The 25566-nt window shown below is 39.5% G+C and overlaps 1 protein-coding gene across 1 annotated transcript in view; it reads right to left on the bottom strand.

Annotated features, from left to right (window-relative positions):
• Positions 1–24347, bottom strand: part of TTC28 (tetratricopeptide repeat domain 28) — a 593462-nt gene extending 569115 nt beyond the window's left edge. The window contains exon 1 of the mRNA XM_082853188.1: positions 24176–24347. Coding sequence (XP_082709314.1) covers positions 24176–24277 — 102 coding nt within the window. The 5' untranslated portion in view covers positions 24278–24347. The remainder of the gene's footprint in view (positions 1–24175) is intronic.
• Between the last annotated feature and the right edge of the window lie 1219 nt (positions 24348–25566).

The following is a 25566-nucleotide window of genomic DNA, read 5'->3' as shown; positions in this document are numbered from 1 at the left end:
AACTGCTAACAGCTGTAAAAGAGGAAATAGACAGTAACACAATAATACTGGGGGACTTTAACACCTCACTTACACCAATGGACAGATCATCCAAAATTAAAATAAATAAGGAAACAGAAGCTTTAAATGACACAACAGACCAGACAGATTTAATTGATATTTATAGGACATTCCATCCAAAAACAGCAGATTACACTTTCTTCTCAAGTGCACATGGAACATTGTCCAGGATAGATCACATCTTGGGTCACAAATCAGGCGTCAGTAAATTTAAGAAAATTGAAATCATATCAAGCATCTTTTCTGACCACAATGCCATGAGATTACAAATGAATTACAGGGGGAAAAAAGTAAAAAACACAAACACATGGAGGCTAAACACTACATTACTATATAACCCAGAGATCACTGAAGAAATCAAAGAGAAAATCAAAAAATACCTAGAGACAAATGACAGTGAAAACACAACAATCCAAAACCTATTGGATGCACCAAAAGCAGTTCTAAGAGGGACGTTTATAGCTATACAAGCCTACCTCAAGAAACAAGAAAAATCTCAAATAAACAATCTAACCTTACACCTAAAGGAACTAGAGAAAGAAAAATAAACAAAACCCAAAGTTAGAAGAAGGAAAGAAATCATAAAGATCAGAGCAGAAATAAATGAAATAGAAACAAAGAAAACAATAGCAAAGATCAATAAAACTAAAAGCTGGTTCCTTGAGAAGATAAACAAAATTGATAAACCATTAGCAAGACTCATCAAGAAAAAGAGGGAGAGGACTCAAATCAATAAAATTAGAAATGAAAAAGGAGAAATTACAACAGACACGGCAGAAATACAAAGCATCCTAAGAGACTACTACCAACAACTCTATGCCAATAAAATGGACAACATGGAAGAAACAGACAAATTCTTAGAAAGGTATAATCTTCCAAGACTGAACCAGGAAGAAATAGAAAATATGAACAGACCAATCACAAGAAATGAAATTGAAACTGTGATTAAAAATCTTCCAAAAAACAAAAGTCCAGGACCTGACGGCTTCACAGGTGAATTCTATCGAACATTTACAGAAGAGCTAACACCCATCCTTCTCAAACTCTTCCAAAAAATTGCAGAGGAAGGAACACTCCCAAACTCATTCTATGAGGCCACCATCACCCTGATACCAAAACCAGACAAAGATAATACAAAAAAAGAAAATTACAGACCAATATCACTGATGAATACAGATGCAAAAATCCTCAACAAAATACTAGCAAACAGAATCCAACAACACATTAAAAGGATCATACACCACGATCACGTGGGATTCATCCCGGGGATGCAAGGATTCTTCAATATACGCAAATCAATGAATGTGATACACCATATTAACAAACTGAAGAATAAAAACCATATGATCATCTCAATAGATGCAGAAAAAGCTTTTGACAAAATTCAACACCCATTTATGATAAAAACTCTCCAGAAAGTGGTCATAGAGGGAACCTACCTCAACATAATAAAGGCCATATACGACAAACCCACAGCAAACATCATTCTCAATGACAAAAAAGTGAAAGCATTTCCTCTAAGATCAAGAACAACCAAGGATGTTCACTCTCACCGCTGTTATACAACATAGTTTTGGAAGTCCTAGCCACGGCAATCAGAGAAGAAAAAGAAATAAAAAGAATACAAATTGGAAAAGAAGTAAAACTGTCACTGTTTGTAGCTGACATGATACTATACATAGAGAATCCTAAAGATGCCACCAGAAAACTACTAGAGCTAATCAATGAATTTGGTAAAGTTGCAGGATACAAAATTAATGCACAGAAATCTCTTGCATTCTTATACACTAATGATGAAAAATCTGAAAGAGAAATTAAGGGAACACTCCCGTTTCCCACTGCAACAAAAAGAATAAAATACCTAGGAATAAACCTACTTAGGGAGACAAAAGACCTGTATGCAGAAAACTATAAGACACTGGTGAAAGAAATTAAAGATGATACCAACAGATGGAGAGATATACCATGTTCTTGGATTGGAAGGATCAATATTGTGAAAATGACTATACTACCCAAAGCAATCTACAGATTGAATGCAATCCCTATCAAATTACCAATGGCATTTTATACGGAACTAGAACAAAAAATCTTAAAATTTGTATGGAGACACAAAAGACCCTGAAGAGCCAAAGCAGTCTTGAGGGGAAAAAATGGAGCTGGAGGAATCAGACTCCCTGACTTCAGACTATACTACAAAGCTACAGTAATCAAGATAATATGGTACTGGCACAAAAACAGAAACATAGATCAATGGAACAAGATAGAAAGCCCAGAGGTAAACCCATGCACCTCTGGTCAACTAACCTATGATAAAGGAAGCAAGGATATACAATCGAGAAAAGACAGTCTCTGCAACAAGTGGTGCTGGGAAAACTGAACAGTTACATGTAAAAGACTGAAATTAGAACACTCCCTAACACCTTACACAAAAATAAACTCAAAATGGATTAGAGACCTAAATGTAAGACTGCACACTATAAAACTCTTAGAGGAAAACATAGGAAGAACACTCTTTGACATAAATTACAGCAAGATCTTTTTCAATCCACCTCCTAGAGTAATGAAAATAAAAACAAAAATAAACAAATTGGATCCAATGAAACCTAAAACTTTTGCACAGAAAAGGAAACCATAAACAAGACGAAAAGACAACCCTCACAATGGGAGAAAATATTGCAAACAAATCAACAGACAAAGGATTAACCTCCAAAATATATAAACAGCTCATGCAGCTCAATATTAAAAAAACAACCCAATCCAAAAATGGGCCGAAGGCCTAAATAGACATTTCTCCTAAGAAGACATACAGATGGCCACGAAGCACATGAAAAGCTGCTCAACATCACTAATTATTAGAGAAATGCAAATCAAAACTACAATGAGGTATCACCTCACACCAGTAAGAATGGGCTTCATCAGAAAATCTACAAAGAACAAATGCTGGAAAGGGTGTGGAGAAAAGGGAACCCTCTTGCACTGTTGGTAGGAACGTAAACCGATACAGCCACTATGGAGAACAGTATGGAGGTTCCTTAAAAAATTAAAAACAGAATTACCATGTGATCCAGTAATCCCACTACTGGGCATATACCGAGAGAAAACCACAATTCAAAAAGACACATGCACCCCAATGTTCACTGCAGCACTATTTACAATAGCCAGGTCATGGAAGCAACCTAACTGCCCATCGACAGACGAATGGATAAAGAAGATGTGGTACCTATATACAACGGAATATTACTCAGCCATAAAAAGGAACGAAATTGGGTCATTTGTTGAGTTGTGGATGGATCTAGAGACTGTCATACAGAGTGAAGTAGTTCAGAAAGAGAAAAACAAATATCGTATATTAACGCATACATGTGAAACATAGAAAAATGGTACAGATGAACTGGTTTGCAGGGCAGAAATTGAGACACAGATGTAGAGAACAAACGTTCGGACACCAAGGTGGGGAAGCCGCGGGGTGGGGGGGAGGGTGATGAATTGGGTGATTGGGATTGACATGTATACACTGATGTGTATAAAACTGATGGCTAGGGCTTCCTTGGTGGCGCAGTGGTTGAGAGTCCGCTTGCCAATGCAGGGGACCCAGGTTCGTGCCCCGGTCCGGGAAGATCCCACATGCCGCGGAGCGGATGGCCCCGTGAGCGATGGCCGCTGAGCCTGCATGTCCCGAGCCTGTGCTCCGCAACGGGAGAGGCCACAACAGTGAGAGGCCCGCGTACCGCAAAAAAAGAAAACAAAAAACAAAAACAAACAAAAAAACTGATGACTAATAAGAACCTGCTATATAAAAAAAATAAAATAAAATTTAAATATTAAAAAAAAAAGAACCAATCTTATAAGCAGACCTTTTTGGAATAGTAGTGTCAGTCCTCCTATGTTAACTCTTTTCTGTACAGCCCTATTTTGGCATTTACATTTTAAGTAAAAAAAAAATTTAATACCAAAAAAAAGATATATATAACACAAAATATACCTACAGATAAAAGATATATGTAGGTGTAGATAAAGATATAGGAAATAATAAGTGGAGTTAAAATTCTCTAAGGTAAAAATTAATTTTAAAAATATAAATAAATAAATAAAGTTCTCTAACAAAGCATTTCTCAAATCTTGATGTACATATAAATCAACTAAAACATCTTGTTAAAATACTGATCCACTAGGTTTAGAATGAGGCCTGAAATTTTGCCTTTCTAACAAGCTCCTGATGATACTGGCATTGCTAGCCTATTCACCACACTTTAAGTTCCAAGGTTCTAGTAGAATCAGGTAAGTTATGAAAATATTAATTCTATGACCATGATTGATAGGCATTTTGTGAGAAGTGAGCCAGTGAATAAAAACCACTAAATGATCTTACTCCTGTTAAAATACCCATTTTTGTAAAGGTAAAATCATGACTCTCATACAAATAAAAAATGACACACATCAAAGACTTTATTTAACTCATTAACTAATGAGTAAACCAGTAAAACATTACAACCAATTAAATTGAATTAAATGTATAGGCAATTAGAAATGCTGAATTGAATTTCTAAATAGATGTTGATTAAATAAAATTCATATTTTATGGCAAGTCAAAACAAGTTTAAATGTAAAATTTTTCTGCTTCTTTGGGCCTCCTCCCTCCCCTTTAGTGGGTATTGTGCATCTGCACTACCCAGACCTCCTTAGGAGATAACCTTCCTTCTTAATCTTATAAGGAGTCTCAATGACCCATGACCCACTACTCACTTTGAGTCTGTTTATTTGTAGCACTTCTTCCTTCTAATTATTTCATGGTAGGTTTCTTTTGATCATATTTATTTCAATAAAAAATAGTTATCTTTCCCTGATTCTAGTGTACTTCACTTTGGGACTGCCATGGGTGACCCACAACGCACTATTTACTTTGTAAGTGCAGATCTGGACTGTGTGAACTGTTAATACATCATTTGACATATAACCCTTTGTCCCAAAAACTTATATAACTGTGCTTTGACCTCCAACAGGCAAAACAGTCCTCAGAGTTATTTTGTGAAAGACTGTCTGCATGTTATAATCCTCAGGTTGGCTCCAATAAAATTTTCCATTTCTTTCTAAGACTACTGATTAATTATTTCGTCGACAATGCAAACTGCCCTTCAAGGAGGAGGAAAGTGAAATCAATCATCCCTCCATCTGGAGAGAATAATTTGCATTGCTATCACTTATCTACAATGCATAGAGCTACAGAGTAGTTCAAAGACAATGAAAGGTGCAAATTTCATAGAATCAGACAACCTACAAGAGCACACTGCATTCCTAATAACCTAGTTTTCCACTGAAGATAGGCAGTGATCTTTTTCCAAGTCCATTTCAAGTCCTTCACAATTTTTCCTGACAGTCCCAAAGTGAAGTACACTAGAATCAGGGAAAAGGAACTATCTTTTATAAATATATGCAAAATATGATCAAAAGAAGCCTGCCATGAAATAATTAGAAGGAAGAGGTTCTACAAATAAACACACTCAACCCAGCAGGAACCTAGAAATGCATGAAAATGAAAATATAATTCTCTGTGTACTCAGCACCATTCAAGGGAGAGTGAAACCTAGGTCAATGTACAGAAGTACAGGATTCTGAACTTTACAGTCACCAATACTCACAAAACCTACACTGTAATCTAGTGTAAGAGTTGAGATTGGCAGGAATGATCCTTATCAACTGACAAGTGTTCTCTGAGGTGTAAACAAGATTGTAATCTGACTCCTTCTCTCACCTCCTTTTTTTTTTTTCTAGTTTTTCTTTTTTTGTTTTTGTTTTTTTGTTTTTTTTGCGGTACCCGGGCCTCTCACTGCCGCGGCCTCTCCCGCTGCGGAGCACAGGCTCCGGACGCGCAGGCCCAGCGGCCATGGCCCACGGGCCCAGCCACTCCGCTGCACGTGGGAACCCCCCGGACCGGGGCACGAACCCGAGTCCCCTGCATCGGCAGGCGGACTCTCAACCACCGTGCCACCAGGGAAGCCCTCACCTCCTTCTTTTTAAAGTTAATTCTTAGAATTTGAAAGAACTTTTAGAAGATCTAAATCAGGGCTTAGGAAACTTCAGCATGTGATCCAAATCAACCCACTACCCATTTTTGGAAATACAGTTTTATTGGAACACAGCCAAACCCTATTGTTTATATATTGTCTATGGCTGCTTTTGTACTACAGTGGCAGTTTAGTAGTTGCAACAGAGACTTGTGTAGCCTATAAAGCCTGAAATATGTACTACCTAGAGCTTTATAGGAAAAGTTTGCCAACCTCTGATCTAAATCAATCATTGACAATACTTTCTTGACCCCCTTTAAGCATCAAAACCTTTTTCTGATCTCTTAACTGTCCATTTTAAGACAGCTAATTGAGAAAATACAAAGAAATAGCAAAGGCTACTCTTATTGCCTTTATTTATTTTATTTATTTTATTTTTTAAATTTTTTGGCTGCATTGGGTCTTCATTGCTGTGTATGGGCTTTCTCTAGTTGCGGTGATCGGAGACTACTCTTCTTTGCGGTGTGCGGGCTCCCCATTGCAGTGGCTTCTCTTGTTGCAGAGCACAGGCTCTAGACGCACAGGCTTCAGTAGTTGTGGCACATGGGCTCAGTAGCTGTGGCTCACGGTCTACAGAGAGCAGGCTCAGTAGTTGTGGCGTAAGGGCTCAGTTGCTCTGCGGCATGTGGCATCTTCCCGGACCAGGGCTCGAACCCGTGTTCCCTGCATTGGCAGGCAGATTCTTAACCACCGCGCCACCACGGAAGCCCCTTATTGCCTTTAAATACATGTAAATTTTGTGAATCAAAACAGTATCTAGGGCTTCCGTGGTGGCGCGGTGGTTAAGAATCTGCCTGCCAATGCAGGGAACACGGGTTCGAGCCCTGGTCCGGGAAGATGCCACATGCCGCAGAGCAACTGAGCCCTTACGCCACAACTACTGAGCCCGCGTGCCACAACTACTGAAGCCTGCACGCCTAGAGCCTATGCTCCGCAACAAGAGAAGCCACCGCAATGAGAAGCCCACCACACCAGAAAGAAGAGTAGCTCCCGCTCACCGCAACTAGAGAAAGTCCACACACAGCAACGAAGACCCAATGCAGCAAAAAATTAAATAAAATTTTTTAAATTAAAAAGTAAAAAAAATACAGTATCTATACATATTTGAAAAAAAACAGAGGCATGGGTAAACAAGTTATTTTATTTACTCAGTCTACAGATAGTCTACATATGAATTGAACCATGACCTCCCTTAGACTCCACAAAACAGTAGGAAGCAGTGATCAAGGTTTCCTTGCTACAGAGAATAAAAGGTTATGCTGGTTAACCAATTCTGCTATCTGTTATCAGAAATAATGTCTTGATAGCAACTACTCTATTGTTTTTGCCAGACATCTTTCAAAATGTGGTGGGCTTATACAAGCATACTTTGGTAACATTGCCGGTTCAGTTCCAGACCCCTGCAATAAATCAAATATCACAACAAAGCGAGTCACATGAATTTTCTGGTTTTCTAGTGCGTTTAGTGCATTTTTCATGAATTTTCTGGTTTCCTAGTGCATTTAGAAGTCATGTTTACACTAAACTGTAGTCTATAAAGTGTGTAATAGGATTATGTCCAAAAATATATCTATATATACCTTAATTTAAAAATACTTTATTGCTAAAAATGGTAACCATTGTCTGAGCCTTCAGTGAGTGGTAATCTTTTTGCTGGTGGAGGGTCTCGCCTCAGTGTTGATGGCTACTGACTGATCAGGGTGGTGGTTGCTGAAGGCTGGGGTGGCCATGACAGTTTCTGAAAATAAGACCACAGTGAAGGTTGCCTCATCAATTGACTCTTCCTTTCACGAACCATTTCTCTGTAGCACACAGTGCTGTTTGATAGCGTTTTACCCACAGTAGAACTGTCAAAATTGGAATCAATGCTCTCAATCCCTGCTGTTGCTCTATCAGCTAAGTTCATGTAATATTCTAAATCCTTTGTCACTTTCAACAACCTTCACAGCTTCTTCACCAGGAGTAGATTCTCAAGAAACCACTTTCTTTACTCATTTATAAGAAACACTCCTCATCTGTTAAAGTTTTATCATGAGATTGCTACAATCCAGTCACACCTTCAGGGTCCACTTCTCATTCTAGTTCTCTTGCTGTTTCTACCACATCTGCAGTTACTTCCTCCACTGAAGTCTTGAACCCCTCAAAGTCACCCATGTGGGTTGGAAGCAACTTCTTCTAAACTTCTTTTAATGTTGATATTTTGACCTCTTCCCACGAATCATGAATATTCTTAATGGCATCCAGAATGGTGAATCCTTTCCAGAATGGTTTTCAATTTACTTTGCCCAGATCCATCATTAGAATCACCATCTATGGTGACTACAGCCTTACAAAATGTATTTCTTAAATAATAAGACCTAAAAGTCAAAATTAGTCCTTGATCCATGGGCTGCAAAATGATGTTTTGTTAGCAGGCATGAAAACAACACTAATCTCATTGTATATCTCCATCAGGGTGCTTGGGTGAACAGGTGCATTGTCAATGAGCAGTAATATTTTGAAAGGAATCTTTTTTTCTGAGCAGTAGGTCTCAACAGTGGGCTTAAAATATTCAGTAAACCATGTTGTCAGCAGATGTGCTGTCATCCAGGCAGAGTAGATTTAGCATAATTCCTAAGGGCCCTAGGATTTCTTGAATAGTAAATAGCATTGGCTTCAACTTAAAGTCACTAGCTGCATTAGTCCCTAATAAGAGTCAGCCTGTCCTTTGAAGCTTTAAAGTCAGGCACTGACTTCTCTCTAGCTATGAAAGTCTTAGATGGCATCTTCTTCCAATAGAAGGCTGTTTCATCTACATCAAAAATTTACTGTTTAGTGTAGCCACATTCATTAATTATCTTAGCTAGATCTGGATAACTTGCTGAAGCTTCTACATCAGCACCTGCTGCTTCACCTTGCACTTTTATGTTATGGAGACAGCTTCCTTCCTTAAGTCTCATGAGCCAACCTCTACTTGCTCAGACTTTTCTTCTGCAGCTTCCTCATCTCTCTCAGCCTTCAGCCTTCATATATTTGCAGCCAAAAATAAATAAATAAATAAATAATAAATTTGTTTTTTTTAAAGTAGCATGTCATTAAATAAATAAAAATAACCGTGCTTTGGTAGAGCAATCTTTTCATAGTGCACTCTCCAGAGACAAAATACTTAAGCATCACACCTTGAAACCTGAAGATTTCATCTACTGGAAAAGACACCTCCAGAAGAGCTCTCTTCAACCTCACTGCAGAGGCCCCTATCAGGTACTGCTAACCAATCCTTATACCACCAAATTTCAAGGAACAGACTCTTGGATTCATGCGACACACCTAAAGAAAGCACCAAACCCTGAATGGACCTGCACCATCATCTGGTGATCTGAAAGTAAAGATTTCCTGGAATTGAAGCAGATGACATCTGATGAAACAGCTTTCCCAAGATACCTGGACCAAGCCTGTTGAAAGTTTGCCACCAAACCTTTGATGATAACATAGCACTTCAGATGATCTCCAGTGTCTGTGATCTTGATGACATATGGATTTTAGATAAAAAGTACCTGAGAGTTTTCCCTCCTAGCCCTCCTTGTTACTCAAATACGACATAATTAACTTTCCAATATGTGTACTTTCCCTCCAACATGAGATACTACACCCAGGAAAGAAACCTCAGTTAAATGGAGCTGGGAGACCAGAAAGGGGAGCTCCCATACCCTGTAACGATAGCAGAGCCCAACAGGAAGAAGAAAGGTTCCTCTTCTTTCCTGGCAAGGACACAACCACTGAAAAGCCATGGACTCCTTTACTACTGTCCTCCCAACTTCCTCTCTATAGAAGTGTTCTCCTTTCCTTGCCATGCGTGCTCACCATGGATGCCCACCCCAAACTGCAATTCTCTGCTGATCCCAAATAAACCCATCTTTGCTGGAGAAATATCTGGCAGTCTATTTGTTTTAGGTCAACAATAGTAATAACAACAACAAAACACAACACACACACACACACACACACCCCCCTAGCATTTATTTAGCACTTACTATGTGCCTGGAAGTGTTTTAAATAATATATACATATTAATTCATTTAATCCTGACAACAACCCTGTAAAATAAGCAACGGTAGCATTCTCACTTTATGGATAGGACAATAAGGTACAGATCTCATGCTTTTGACACTACATATGCTACAATGCCATGATACACAACTCTCTAAATTTAAGGCAGCCTTTGAAATGCAACACTTAAGCACAACTTGCTTACATGCTTTTTAAAGTTCATATCTGGACTTTCAGCTATAAGGGAAATAATTTTCTCACATATGGAGTGATTTTTTAAGACTCTTGGTTGAGAACATCTGACCTGACAACACACACAGGACAAAATGGGTAGAAAATCAGGCAATGAAATCATCTTCCACACTGCAAAATAAAACTACTACCTTCACTATTGTCCCATTCAGAAATCAAAAGTAAGGTAATTCATGGTAGGTATACACAATTTATTTTATAAATTATGGTTTCTATTTACTGAAGCTCAAAAATATCTTGGGCTGAGAATATAAAATTTAAGAGTTCATTATCCTTAATTGTAAATACATGTCTTACATACAAACTTTGTATAAGTGGAAATTTAATAAAAGTAACTTTTATTTTCTGCAGTATTGTTAAACATAATATGTGTTTTTAGTGTCATGATTTTTAAAAGCCAATGTTAAAATACTGCTGTATCTAAACTCATTATGAACAAAAAGTGATAAAATACACAAGAAACAAAACTTTTTTTAAACATTTGAGCCAAATTGACACAAATTCACTTTCACAACTCCCTCTATAAAATCAATCAAAATGCTATGACAATGGTGGGAAACCAACCACATTTTGAAAAAAAATTAACTAGCAAACACATCGACTAATTCTCTCTCTTCCAACTTCAACTAGAAATATGTACTCTAAAGTAGAAGAGTAATCGTATTTCTCAATATCTGCCAATTTGTTTACAACCCATCTCACAAAGGATAAAAATTTTAAATCCTTCTCTAAATAGCTTTGAGTTCACAAATAGACATGACTTAAAACAAAGCAGTATAGGGAATTCCCTGGTGGTCCAGTGGTTAGGACGCAGCACTTTCACTGCCGGGACCTAGGTTCAATCCCTGGGTGGCGAACTGAGATCCCACAAGCTGTGCAGTGCAGCAAAAACAAACAAACAAAAAGCGGTGTAAAACTGTCTCTAGACATTCAATTATTTCAACTCTTTCCTTCAAGAATAAGGAAAAGCTCAAAAATTGATATTTATTAAGTAAATACTTACATTTTACTCTCTCAGGAAGTTCAAATGAAGAATATATTTCTGGAATCCATTTTTTTTTAAACAATCAAAAACTTCTTTCAGGAAACTAAAATTATACGTTAATTTCACAAACCTGACCTTGGGCTAAAATTCTGAATCAATAAATGACTTATAGTATTAATTTTGCTTTGTTTTTAGTTAACAACTTTTAATTTGCATTATAAAGACTGATTCCCTTCATCAATAAATAAGGAAGATACAAGCTATGATTTTATTTTATAATTCCTTTTATTTCAGAGATGCATATGAAATTAGAATCACTCCTTTACTATCTTAAAAACTATTATTTTTATATAGACTCATTTCATTTAATACTTTTCTTCATTATCTGGTTTAATTCCCATTATTCATTCAAGAATCCTTTATGTCAGGTACTCCATTAAGCATTAGTTTAATAACAGCTTTATAACTTTAAATACTTAAAAATAAACTGCTTACATTGTAGTTAATTTTATCTTTTGATTGATGAAAAGTTGCAAGATAATAAAATGAAAGAATAAACTTAGTATCAAGTACTCATTCTTTGGCTCTATCATCTTTATAGGGACTCAAATTCCAGAATACTGTGCCAACATAACCTTAAACCCCACAATGAAAACTAGATTTTAACAAAATATCCAGGGGAATTCTATACTGCTATTCTGCAACAAGTCTAACATTCAGTAGCAGAAGTTCTAATTGATGACTATTTCCTTAATGATCGTTCAAATCAAAGATAGTCTAGGGCAGTGGTTAAGAACGTAGACTCCAGAGCCAAACTACTAAATTAGAATCCAGGGCAACTCGGCTTCCTAACTGTGGAGCTTGAGTAAGTTACTACTTAGTAACCTTGCTGTATCTCAGTTTCCTCATGTGTAAAACAGTGATAATAATAATAACTACCTTATAAGATAGTTGTGAGGATTAAATGAGTTAATTTATGTAAAGGACTTAGAACAGTGCTTAACACATAGTAAGCACATGTTAGTGATAATAATCTGAAACCAACAGACCTTATACTTATGGAAGGAACACACAGTACTCTATAATTTACATGGTTCTTCCAAATACACCTAACAAAAATTTTATTTTTTTATGAAATATATTTGGAATTTATGACCAATTTCCTGAACAATTTCTATAAATGGTTTTCATAAATCTTTGTGGAGATTAAGAAGCAATGAATTTGGGACTTCCCTGGTGGCACAGTGGTTAAGAATCTGTCTGCCAATGTAGGCGACACGGGTTCAAGCCCTGGTCTGGGAAGATCCCACAGCCGGCAAAGCAGCTAAGCCCATGCACCACAACTACTGAGCCTGCGTGCTGCAACAACAGAGGCCTGCACACCTGGAGCCCGTGCTCTGCAACAAGAGAAGCCACCACAATGAGAGGCCCACGCACCGCAACAGAGTGGCCCCCGCTCTCCGCAACTAGAGAGAGCCCGCGCGCAGCAACAAAGACCCAAAGCAGCCAAAAATAAAAAAAAGAAAGAAGCAATGAATTTAAGAAGAGCATTATTTGACAGTGGAGCAACTTTTAAAAATCCTGTTTCTACATAAGCTAAAACCATAAGGATCCAAGACAGCACTCTACACAAACACATTACATACAGAACAAAAGCATTTGTGGCAGTGTTTTTAGTACTTTTTTAGTATCCTCTCAGGAAATTGTGCAATCCCCTGTCAGATACTTTTCCCAAGGACAAGAAACTATACACAGGACCAAATGTCCAATAAAGGTGCCTGAATTCCAAAATAATATTAGTAGCATGCAAACTCCTGAGAGGGAAATGGGAATGACCAATTAACTCCAAAATAAAAGGTACTGTTTCAACCTAAGTGTTTGCCCTTATTAAATATATACTTTTCAGTATCAAACTGTACTAACAAAATTTCAGGAAACTAAGCTCTTAGTAAAAGACGGTCACAGGGTTAAGTCTTATGGAATTGATGGCTTCCTCTGCTCTACAATTTGGCATAATATCTCATAAGCACTTGGAGGTTAACATGCTTGCATTAAAAATGTTGTCACCAGCTTCGCTGGTGACGCAGTGGTTGAGAATCCGCCTGCCAATGCGGGGGACACAGGTTCAGGCCCTGGTCCGGAAGGATGCCACATGCCGCGGAGCAGCTGGGCCCGTGCGCCACAACTACTGAGCCTGTACTCTGGAACCGAGCCACAACTGCTGAGCCCACATACCACAACTGCTGGGGCCCACATGCCTGGAGCCCGTGCTCTACAACGGGAGAGGCCACCGTGATGAGAGGCCCATGTACCACAGGGAACAGTGGCCCCCGCTCACCGCAACTAGAGAAAGTCGCACACAGCAATGAAGAACCAACGCAGCCAAAAATAAATAAATAAATTTATAAAAATGTTGTCACTTACAGACCTGTGTTTTCTGATAAGATTTTCATTGTTTTTGCTCTTACATTTAGGTCTTCGATTTATTTTGAGTTAATTTTTGTGTATGGTGTGAGGTAGGGGTCCAAATTCATTTTTGCAGGTGGATATCCAGTTGTTTGTTGTCCAGCAACATTCACTGAAAAGACCATTCTTTCCCCCATTTAATTGTCTTCACACCATTGTTGAGAATCAGTTGGCTGTAAATGTGAGGATTTATTTCTGGACTCTCAATTTCATTGACCTGTGTTATTCTTAAACTAGTACCACACTGTCTTGACTACTGTTGCTTTATAGTAGATTTTGAAATTGGGAAGTGTGAGACCTCTAAGTTTGTTCTTTTTCAAGATTGCCTTGGCTCTTCTGGGTACCCTGCCTTTCCATATGGATTTTAGGATCAGCTTGTCAATCTCTGCAAAAAAGGCAGATGGGATTTTGATAGGAATTGCACTTAACCTGTACATCATGTGGGGGAGTACTGCGATATTAACATGGTTAAGTCTTCTGGTCCATGAACATAGGATGTCAAGATTAAACTTATTATTTTAAAACGACACTCCTTAAACTGCCCAGTCCAACTGCTAAAATAAAACAACCAAGAAAAATACCTTCAGCCCCAAAGAACTGAATCCATTCCAGCTTTACTTGATGCTGCAGAGTTCAATCACAAAAGAAAGAAAGGTCACACAAGAGATCCCAATAATAATTTTTAGAATGTTTGTCCTTTAAATCTAATAACTACCCTCTTCTCTCATCTCCACTTGCTCCTACTTTCTATTTATTTGGATGATTCTTTTCCAATATGTCTTTTCTTTTACCCTATTCTTACTTTCCCCTCCTCATCTTCAAAAATTATTTTTTCTTGCATCTATAATCTAAAAATGGGCACCAATGGCTTTCTATATGCATGATTTGGCAAAATATAAGTATCAAGGTTTCTGACTTTCCTTTTATGATGACTGACAGAGGGAAATAATAATCAAAGTAAGTTTCATCTTCATCAAAGTGATGTTCTTTATGCAATTCTGGAAGTGCAGAGAATACTGATAAGAAAATTTTCCTACCATTTTCTGAACTAAGTCCACAGTACGTTGAAACACTACTATGGCAATTTTTGAACTTCTACTATGGCAAACTTAGCCAGTGACAGCCTGGAAATGCCAGATATATAATCATGAAAAGGAAAACTATATACAATAAGATGCCTTCCATATTTAACAGTCACAGCTAAACTTTTTTTTCACTCTTGCAAAGCTACAACAGAGTCAGGTTTGCTGTTTTACTTTGACCACCTGCTATTTCTTAGCAACCTGTTCTTTATCCACAACATAGTACCACATCCTCATTACAAACAGTTATTTGTCAGCTAGAATCTCAAGAACTCACATTTCAGATTACTGCAATTTAACTTTACACTATTAATTATTAAATAATGCATGTTCTCCAGACTGAAATTTCCTCTCCTAGAGGTAATACAGCCATGAGATAAAAAGGGGTTTTTTGGTAGTGGTCACAGTAAGGGCAGTTAGAGCCATACTGTGACACCTGCTTCCCCCCTTTTACTGTTCTACTCTCTAGTTACTGTTACTGCTTGTTCAATCTCCCAATACTACTTTTGATCTCTAGTAAAACGGACTAGTCTCTGATCTCTAGTTAAAGAATAGAAGGATATTATAACTGCTTTCTGTTTCTCAACAGCAAGAAAATATTAATGATAAAACAAGCCTTTTATCGCAACAATAAGTAGACATTACCAGTGGTATAATATAGCCAAAATATTTAACTTGGATCCATCAAGTCTTTTTATACAGCTTCTAGTTTACAGGAAATAAAGAAACAAGGTAAATGGCACCACATGGAAGCTACCAGACAAATCCAGAAGATAACTGCAGGACAACTGGTTTGGTCTTCCCAGTGACTCAGTCATGAAAAAAGGGACCATGCTACATTAAAAGAAACTTCAGTGACATTAATTAAGGCATGATCCTGGATTAGATACTGATTTTGACATAACAGCTTCAAAGAACATTCTTAGACAGGCAAAATTTTTTTTTTAAATAAATTTATTTATTTATTTATTTTTGGCTGTGTTGGGTCTTCATTGCTGAGCACGGGCTTTCTTTAGTTGCATCAAGCCAGGGCTACTCTTCATTGTGGTGCACCGGCTCACTGCGGTGGCTTCTCTTGTTGTGGAGCACAGGCTCTGGGCGCGCAGGCTGCAGTAGTTGTGGCACATGGGCTCAGTAGCTGTGGCATGCAGGCTCTAGAGCACAGGCTCAGTAGTTGTGGCACACAGGCTTAGTTGCTCTGCGGCATGTGGGATCTTCCTGGACCAGGGCTCGAAGCCGTGTCCCCTGCACTGGCAGGCGGATTCTTAAGCACTGCACCACCAGGGAAGCCCCATAGGCAAAATTTTTAATATTGTCTGAGAATTTATTAAGAGGAAAATTTACTTAAATGGAAAGTTGGTGGGGAGGGGGGTCACTGCCTAAAAAAAAAGGTTTCAAAACAGTATCTATATAATGTTCACCATACAATCCAGCAATCCCACTCCTAAACACTTACAAAATATATATATATGTGTCTATCTGTATGTCTTATGAAACACACAAAGACTTGTATGTGAATGTTCATAGTAGCTCTATTCACAATCACTAAAAACCAGAAAAAAACCCAAATGTTCACTGACTAGTAACTGGATAGCAAATTGCAGGACACATACATTGGAGCAGTACTCAGTAATAAAAAAGAAAAGTCGTCTACAACTTTTACTGTAATGGTGATTATACAACTATACATATTTGTCAGAACTCATACAACTATACACTTTAAGTTGATAAATTTTATTTTTTTTATAAATTATACCTAAATAAAGATGATTTTAAATATAATTAAAGACATTTTATACAGTCTTATTTAAAATACCTATATACATTTGTCTGTATGTGTGCAAATATTGTTATATAGAAAGATGTACAGAAGAAGTTCCAGAAAGTTATGTATTAAGGTATTAAGAGTAGTAATCACTATATTAGTAATGTTACCGGGGGAGGGGGTATTTTTGCTCGTCTTATGTTCTCTAATTATATACCATGCACACATGCAGTTTTTGGAATAATAAAAGGCTGTGTTTTTGTTTGTTTGTTTTATTTATTTATTTATTTTAATTTATTTATTTTAAATCTTAATTGGAGTATAATTGCTTTACAATGGTGTGTTAGTTTCTGCTTTATAACAAAGTGAATCAGTTATACATATACATATGTTCCCATATCTCTTCCCTCTTGCATCTCCCTCCCTCCCACCCTCCGTATCCCACCCAACTGGGTGGTCACAAAGCACCGAGCTTATCTCCCTGTGCTATGCGGCTGCTTCCCACTAGCTATTTTACGTTTGGTAGTGTATATATGTCCATACCACTCTCTCGCTTTGTAACAGCTTACCCTTCCCCCTCCCCATATCCTCAAGTCCATTCTCTAGTAGGTCTGTGTCTTTATTTCCGTCTTACCCCTAGGTTCTTCATGACTTTTTTTTTCTTAGATTCCATATATATGTGTTAGCATACGGTATTTGTCTTTCTCTTTCTGACTTCACTCTGTATGATAGACTCTAGGTCCATCCACCTCATTACAAATAGCTCAATTTCGTTTCGTTTTATGGCTGACTAATATTCCATTGTATATATTTGCCACATCTTCTTTATCCATTCATCCGATGATGGACACTTAGGTTGTTTCCATCTCCTGGCTATTGTAAATAGAGCTGCAATGAACATTTTGGTACATGACTCTTTGAATTATGGTTTTCTCAGGGTATATGGCCAGTAGTGGGATTGCTGGGTCATATGGTAGTTCTATTTTAAGTTTCTTAAGGAACCTCCATACTGTTCTCCATAGTGGCTGTACCAATTCACATTCCCACCATCAGTACAAAAGTGTTCCCTTTTCTCCACACCCTCTCCAGCATTTATTGTTTCTAGATTTTTTGATGATGGCCATTCTGACTGGTGTGAGATGATCTCATTGTAGTTTTGATTTGCATTTCTCTAATGATTAATAATAAAAGGCTGTGGTTTTCTGGGTTTTTTTAATACAGACACTTTGATTTAAAATTTTCTTGGGCTTCCCTGGTGGCGCAGTGGTTGAGAGTCTGCCTGCCGATGCAGGGGACGCAGGTTCGTGCCCCGGTCCGGGAAGATACCACGTGCCGCGGAGCGGCTAGGCCCGTAAGCCATGGCTGCTGAGCCTGCGCGTCCGGAGCCTGTGCTCCGCAACGGGAGAGGTCTCAACAGTGAGAGGCCCGCGTCCCGCAAAAATAAATAAATAAATAAATAAAATAAAATTTTCTTACAGGGACTTGACTGGTGGCACAACGGTTAAGAATCCGCCTGCCAGTGCAGGGGACACAGGTTCGAGCCGTGGTCTGGGAAGACCCCACACGTCTCGGAGCAACTAAGCCTGTGCGCCACAACTACTGAGCCTGCGCTCTAGAGCCTGCAAGCCCCAGCTACTGAGCCCGCGTGCCACACTACTGAAGCCCACACACCTAGAGCCCGTATCCGCAACGAGAAGCCACCACAAAGAGAAGCCACCACAATGAGAAGCCCGTGCTCCACAACAAGAGAAGCCACTGCAATGAGAAGCCCGCGCACCACAACGAAGAGTAGCCCCCCGCCCACCACAACTAGAGAGAAAGCCTGTGGGCAGCAACGAAGACCCAACACAGCCATAAATAAATAAATAAATTTGAAAATAAATAAATAAATAAAATATTCTTATAGAAATGTCTGTGAGATCAATCTGTGGATCTGTGGGTTATAAATTTAATTATAATTGTGATTCTGAAGGTAAGTTTATATTGTTTAAATAATATTTACAGTATAAACAATTATTTTCTTTGGTTCGTAGTGAATACACATTCAATGAACATATGTTACAAGCATCATATCTGTATTATATTGTTGTCTCTGGTTTCCTCCTGCACAAAATAGCAATCTACTCCAGCTACTGAAGAAGCACCAAAATAAAAATAATACTATTAAATTTCAATTCAAACATCAGCCTTTGTCTCTAAGTTTTTTAAAAACAGCAATCATTTTATGGCTGAATAATATTCCATTGTATATATGTGCCACATCTTCTTTATCCATTCATCTGTCGATGGACACTTAGGTTGCTTCCATGTCCTGGCTATTGTAAATAGTACTGCAGTGAAGGTGGATGGACCTAGAGTCTGTCATACAGAGTGAAGTAAGTCAGAAAGGGAAAAACAAATACTGTATGCTAACACATATATATGGAATCTAAAAAAAAAATGGTTCTGAGGAATCTAGGGGCAGTACAGGAATAAAAACGCAGATGTAGGGTCTTCCCTGGTGGCGCAGTGGTTGAGAGTCCGCCTGCCGATGCAGAGGACACGGGTTCGTGCCCCGGTCCGGGAAGATCCCACATGCCGCGGAGTGGCTGGGCCCGTGAGCCATGGCCGCTGAGCCTGCGCGTCCGGAGCCTGTGCTCCGCAACGGGAGAGGCCACAACAGTGAGAGGCCCGCGTACCGCAAAAAAAAAAAAAAAAAAAACACGCAGATGTAGACAATGGACTTGAGGACACGGTGAGGGGGAAGGGTAAGCTGGGAAGAAATAAGAGAGTAACAGTGATATACATAAACTACCAAATGTAAAATAGATAGCTAGTGGGAAGCAGCTGCATCACACAGGGAGATCAGCTCAGTGCTGTGTGACCACCTAGAGGGGTGGGATAGAGAGGGTGGGAGGGAGATGCAAGAGGGAGGGGATATGGGGATATATGTATACATATAGCTGATTCACTTTGTTGTACAGCAGAAACTAACACAACATTGTAAAGCAATTAGACTCCAATAAAGATGTTAAAAAATAGCAATCATTCAAAAGAAATAAGAATTGTAATCAACAAACTTAATGAAAAAATACTGCTTCTGCTTTTAGTAGAAATAAGTAGTAAAAGAACAGGACATTAATAAGAACTATGGGGTAAGAGCAAACAGCTTTCAGTTATATTTTTATTATTTTTAATAATACATACAAATACGTTGTCAAATATCATATAGAGCAGCCTAGATTTAGCAGCCTTTTACAATACAACTGTGTGGTGTGAAAGACTGTTTCACTGTTCCTCAAACACTCACAGGGATTTCTTGGGTCACAGAAAAGTGACGGGAACAGGAAGAGGTTTGAGGTTTTTGTTTTGTGGGGGGGGTTTTTTGGTGTTCGTTTTTTTTTTTGGTCTGAGGTTTTAGGTTTGTTTATTTTGGGGGGGGAGGGTCTTTTTTTTTTTTTTTTTTTGGTTTGGCAGTTTTGTTTGCTTTGGGGCTTGCTTTTAAATAGAGTTAATTAGCAAAAGAACAACAAAGTACCAAATCCCTACCACACGCAAGGCATTGCTCTAAATATCTACCTACATACATTCTCTTTTACTTAATTCTTTGAGATGGATATTACTGTCCCATTATACATATGAGAACACTGGATATATAACATTAAGATTTGTCAAAAACTCAACTAGTAAGTAGCAGAGCCAAAACTTAGAGATATGAACCTGGATTTGCATCCATGCTTGAGTTTTCAAAGACCATTCTTCCTCACTATTTTCGAGGAAAGATCTGAAACAGAAAATTGGAACAGACTACCACTAAACGATGAAGCTAAAAGATATATCCAAAACTCAACTGTATTTTTTCTATACACTAGCAATGAGCTAGTGATGAACAATGATGTGAAATGAAATGTTAAAAACAGTACCATGTACAACAGCATCTAATAGAATAAAATAAATACTTACAGATAAATTTTTGGAAGAAGTGTAAGACTTGGGCCTGAAAACTATAAAACATCATTGAAAGGACAGATTAAACACAATCTCTATAAAAATCCCAGCTACTCTTGGGCAGAAATTGATAAGCTGATCCTAAAATCCATATGTAAGGGACCCAGAAAAGTCAAAACAGTCTTGAAAAAGAACAAAGTTATAGGACTTACACTTAATTTCAAAACCTATTACAAAGCTACTGTAACCAACTAGTGTTGTACTGGCATAAGGATAGGCAATAGAATAAGATTGAGAATCCAGAAAAAAACCTAACACATATTCAGCTGATTTTTCAATAAGGGTGCAAACACCACCCAATGGGATAAGAACAGTCTTTTCAATATATAGTGCTGGGACAACTGGATCACAATATGCAAAAGAATGAATTTGGACCACTGCCTTACACCATATGCAAAAATTAACTCAAAATGGATTGATGACCTAAATATAAGGACTAAAAACATAAAATTCTTAGAAGAAATCATAGGGGTAAACCTTCATGACCTTGAATTTGGCAATGGATTCTTAGATATGACACCAAAAGCGTGAGCAACAAAAGAACTTCATCACAATTAAAACGTTTTTTGCAACAAAGGACACTGTCAAAAAAGTTAAAACACAACCTACAGAATGGGAGAAAACATTTGCAAATCATATACCTAATTTAGTATCCAAAATATTTTTAAAACTCCTACAACTCAATAATAAAAAGACAAATAACCCAATTAAAAATTGGACCCCCCCCAAAATGGACAAAGGATTTGAACAGAAATTTCTCCAAAGATATACAAATGGCCGATAAGCACACACAAAAAAATATGCCCAACATCATTAGTCATCAAGGAAATGCAAATCAAAATTGCAATAAGATACCACTTAACACCTACTAGGATGGCTAAGTTAAAAAGACAAACCATGGGACTTCCTTAGTGGCGCAGTGGTTAAGAATCTGCCTGCCAGTGCAGAGGATATGGGTTCGATCCCTAGTCCGGGAAGATCCCACATGCCACAGAGCAACTAAGCCTGCGAGCCACAACTACTGACCCCGTGTGCCACGACTACTGAAGCCCGTACGCCTAGAGCCGGTGCTCCACAACAAGAGAAGACACTGCAATGAGAAGCCTGCACACCACAACGAAGAGTAGCCTCCGCTCGCCACAACTAGAGGAAGCTAGTGGGCAACAATGATGACCCAACACAGTCAAAAATAAATAAAATTAATTTAAAAAGAAAAAGACAAACCAATAACAAGTACTGACAAGATTGTAAAACTCTCATACACTGCTGGTGGGAATGCAAAATTATGCAATGACTTAGGAAACAGTCTTTCAACTTTTCAAAAGGTTAAAATAGAGTTACCATATAACCCAGCAACTGGGATATGCCCAAGAGAAATGAAAACATATGTCCACACTAAAGCTTGTACACAAATGTTCATAGCAGCATCATTCATTATAACCAAAAAGTGGGGGGGAAAACCTATGTCTATCAATGCATGAAAAGATACAATGTGGTATATCTGTTCAATTAAGTATTATTCAGCAATAAATAAATGATACAGGTACAACATGGATAAACCTCAAAAACACTGTGATAAGTGAAAGAAGCCAGTCACAAAAAGACCACATATTGTAAGATTAATTATATCTCAACAAAGCTGGGGTTTTTTAAGACACTTTAAAAAAAAAAAGTCATGGGGATGCACAGCATGGTGACTATAGAACTATAACACTGTATTGTATATCTGATTGTTGCTAAAAGAGTAGAACTTAAAAGCTCTCATCACAAGAAAAAAAACTGTTAACTATGTATGGTAATGGATGTTAACTGGACTTACTGTGGTGATCACTTTGCAATATATATAAATATCAAATCATTATGCTGTACACCTGAAACTAATATGTTACATGTCAATTATATTGATATCTCAATTAAAATAAGGAATTTTTAAAAAGACATGTGCATGAACTACAAAAATGAAACGCTGAGAGAAAAAAAGCACCTAATTTTCAATTTTTCTTCTTCATATGCATATTCCTAAAATTTTGTCTTCCTATACATTCATATTTTGTCCATGAACAACAAACTACTGAAATTAAATCAAGTACTGAAATTCAAAAAACATGAAAAAAACAGCTCCTGAAATATCAAATAACTTTCAAACAATTCTACTTTAGCATTGACTCTGAACTAAACATAAATCTCAATTTCAAAATACCACATAAAAATTACAAATACTCAGAGGTTTAAGCAAATTGCCAACTTTTCTGAATAAACAGTAATTCAGATTTGCTTTGATGAAAATGTAAATATTTACTTGCCTGAAAAGAACAAAATCCTATAAGTCTAGTGTTCCCAAATGATGAAAAGAAAGAAAAGTGCAATTTTTTTATTCAGAATTTAGTTTCAGAATTAATTTTAACCTAGCTAGGATTATACATAGTTGATGGTTTATACTAAGCAAGGTATACCTTGCTTTTGCCTAAAATATACTGAAAAGAAGGCATTTATAAACAGTTACAAAAGTTAAGTTGGGACTGAGAAAAATCACATCATACAGTAAATGTGACAGAGATAATAACTTCAAAAAGCTCCTGAAAGTACAAGAACTCCTATTTTGGAAACTCCCTAAGTCATTTAGTCTTTCTACAAATATGTACTGACCATCTACCATGTGCTAAGCACTGCGCCTGATACCAGGATGCCATGGTGAGCAATGAACAGATCAGGTCCCTGCTCGCAGGAGGCTTACACTAAAACAGTGCTTGTCAAATGTGCCTGATATAATCACTCAGGAGCTTGTTAAAAATTCAAAATCTGCTCCTCTGCTTTGGAGACTCTGAGTCCTTGGGCCTGGGGTGAGTTGTGACGCCTGTATATTTATCAAGCGCTCCAGATTATTCCTATGCCCTGGCTGTTTGGAGAGCCCAATGCTCGGGGGCATCCCATCCCATCCAGCCGGAGCCACACCTCCGAAGTCCATTTCACTCAACTTCCTTCACCCTGACCGATAAATACCCCAAACACACCACCACGCTGAGATGGATGTAAAGCATTCCAAAATCACTCTGTGCTGAGACACCGACAGACTTGCTTCCTTCCGGGAACGGACAGCTCACTGCCTTAGACTCCACCTGGGGCTGTCTGCACCTGAGCCTCCCGGGGCTGGCCGACACCTGTCTCCTACCGGCTGCGGTCTACCTCTCCCGTGGGCCCGGGTCACAGGCAGCCACCGCCCAGCGGGGACGGAGGCAAGGGACTGGCACCGCGCGCATTAGGCGCCGACTGTATACGGCCCCCCGTGCGCGCACACACACTCCCGCGGAAACTGAGGCGGGCAGGCAACAGCCCGGGTCCCGCTGCCGAGCGGCGCGAGGCAGGGCTCGAACCCGGACGACGGGGCGGGTTCCGCTTCGCGGGCGCTCGTCAGCCGCCGAGGCCCGGCCCGGCTCGCACCGACGGAGTTTCACAAAGAAAGTCTCCCGGCCCGCGCCCCTCACGCACTCACCGGAGGCGGCGCCGGCGGTGACTCGGGCTCCCGCCGCCTACGGCTCCGTGCCGGGGTCGACCCCGGGGTGGGCTCGAGCGCCGGCGGCGGCGACTGCTCCATCTCCGCGGGGCCCGGGCCGCGTCCGCCTCGAGCTAACGGTCCCGCCAGCTAGTCGCGCGCGCCGGTCCCGCGCGCCATGTTCCCGCCGTGCCGCGCGCCTCCGCGGCGACCCCCACACCCCCCCCACACCCAACACCGCGCACGCGCGCATCGCCGCGCACGCTCCCCGCGCGCCTCCGCGGGTCCCCCCGACCGCGCAAGCGCGCACTCGCCGCGCCCCTCCCCGCGCCCTCCGGAGCCGGCCGCTGTTCCCAGCGTTGCGCCCACCCCCTCTGCAGCCGTCCGGCCGGGCCAGAGAGCTCGCGGTTCTGGGCTGGGCGCCGCCACCTGCCGCACTGCGGACGACGCCGGACCAGACCCTTCGGCACTGCCCCTTTTGCTTCACCTACTTGGGCTTGAGGAGATGGTCCAAGCCAAGAGGGAATTATCCCAAGAAGTCTGGGGGGAAGACGCCGCTAAGGTGATGAGAGCCCCATCGCGAAGGTGTGTGAGCACGTGAGCGAGCCTAAGTAGCACAGTTGATGTCCATGTCCCTGGAAAGCCGGACTCAATGGAGAATCCGAGTTCGAGTCCCGCATCTCCACTCACCTTTGCCTGATTAAGGTCAGGTCTCCAGGAGCCTGTTTCTCCTTAATCGGGAACGTCCAGCAAGTTAGGAGGACTTGAAATAATCCAGATAAAATGTCAACACCGCACCTAGTGCTCACCAAATGGTAATCCGGTGACAAGACCTCTTAAGTAATTTTGTTTTATGGTCAAGAACCAAGGGCCCTTGAAAAGGGAAATTTCGGTTCAAGTCTTGCCTCCGGTTCTTGCAGAGAGCCTTGATCTCTAAATCTGCAAAGGGAGGAGCAGCACAGGGTTGAGGTGAGCTTTCCGATGAGGCACACACCTTTCTGAGCACAATGCCTGGCACACACCAAGCTATCCAAGTTTCAGTGGTATAATTCCAGTCCTATCTTCCAGGACTCCTAAAGTTTAGTGAAGGGGGCTCTGATCCCAAACCCTGTGGTATAATTAGCTGGGAGGGGGTTCGCTCAACCTTGGGGCTGGAGGAACTTAGTTCCCACATCTTCACTTTCCATTCTCTGCCCCAAACCTCTCTGGAAACCCTAAAGTTGGCACAAAAACAACAGCAGAGAATGTTTTCACTTGTAAAAAAAAAAAAAAGAAGAGTGCCTGAGGGTCTCCTGGAGTTTGTAAGTGGTTGAATTTATTAGTCTGGCCTTTTCCAGACACAAGTGACCAAAAATTTTTAAAACAAAAAAAATTTTTTTTAATTTAAAAAA

This window comes from Leucopleurus acutus, assembly GCF_964270905.1.
Source record: "Leucopleurus acutus genome assembly, chromosome: 13".
Classification (NCBI taxonomy): domain Eukaryota; kingdom Metazoa; phylum Chordata; class Mammalia; order Artiodactyla; family Delphinidae; genus Leucopleurus; species Leucopleurus acutus.
The sequence above is the reverse complement of the archived record's forward strand: the minus strand, read 5'-3'. Positions and strand labels throughout refer to the sequence as shown.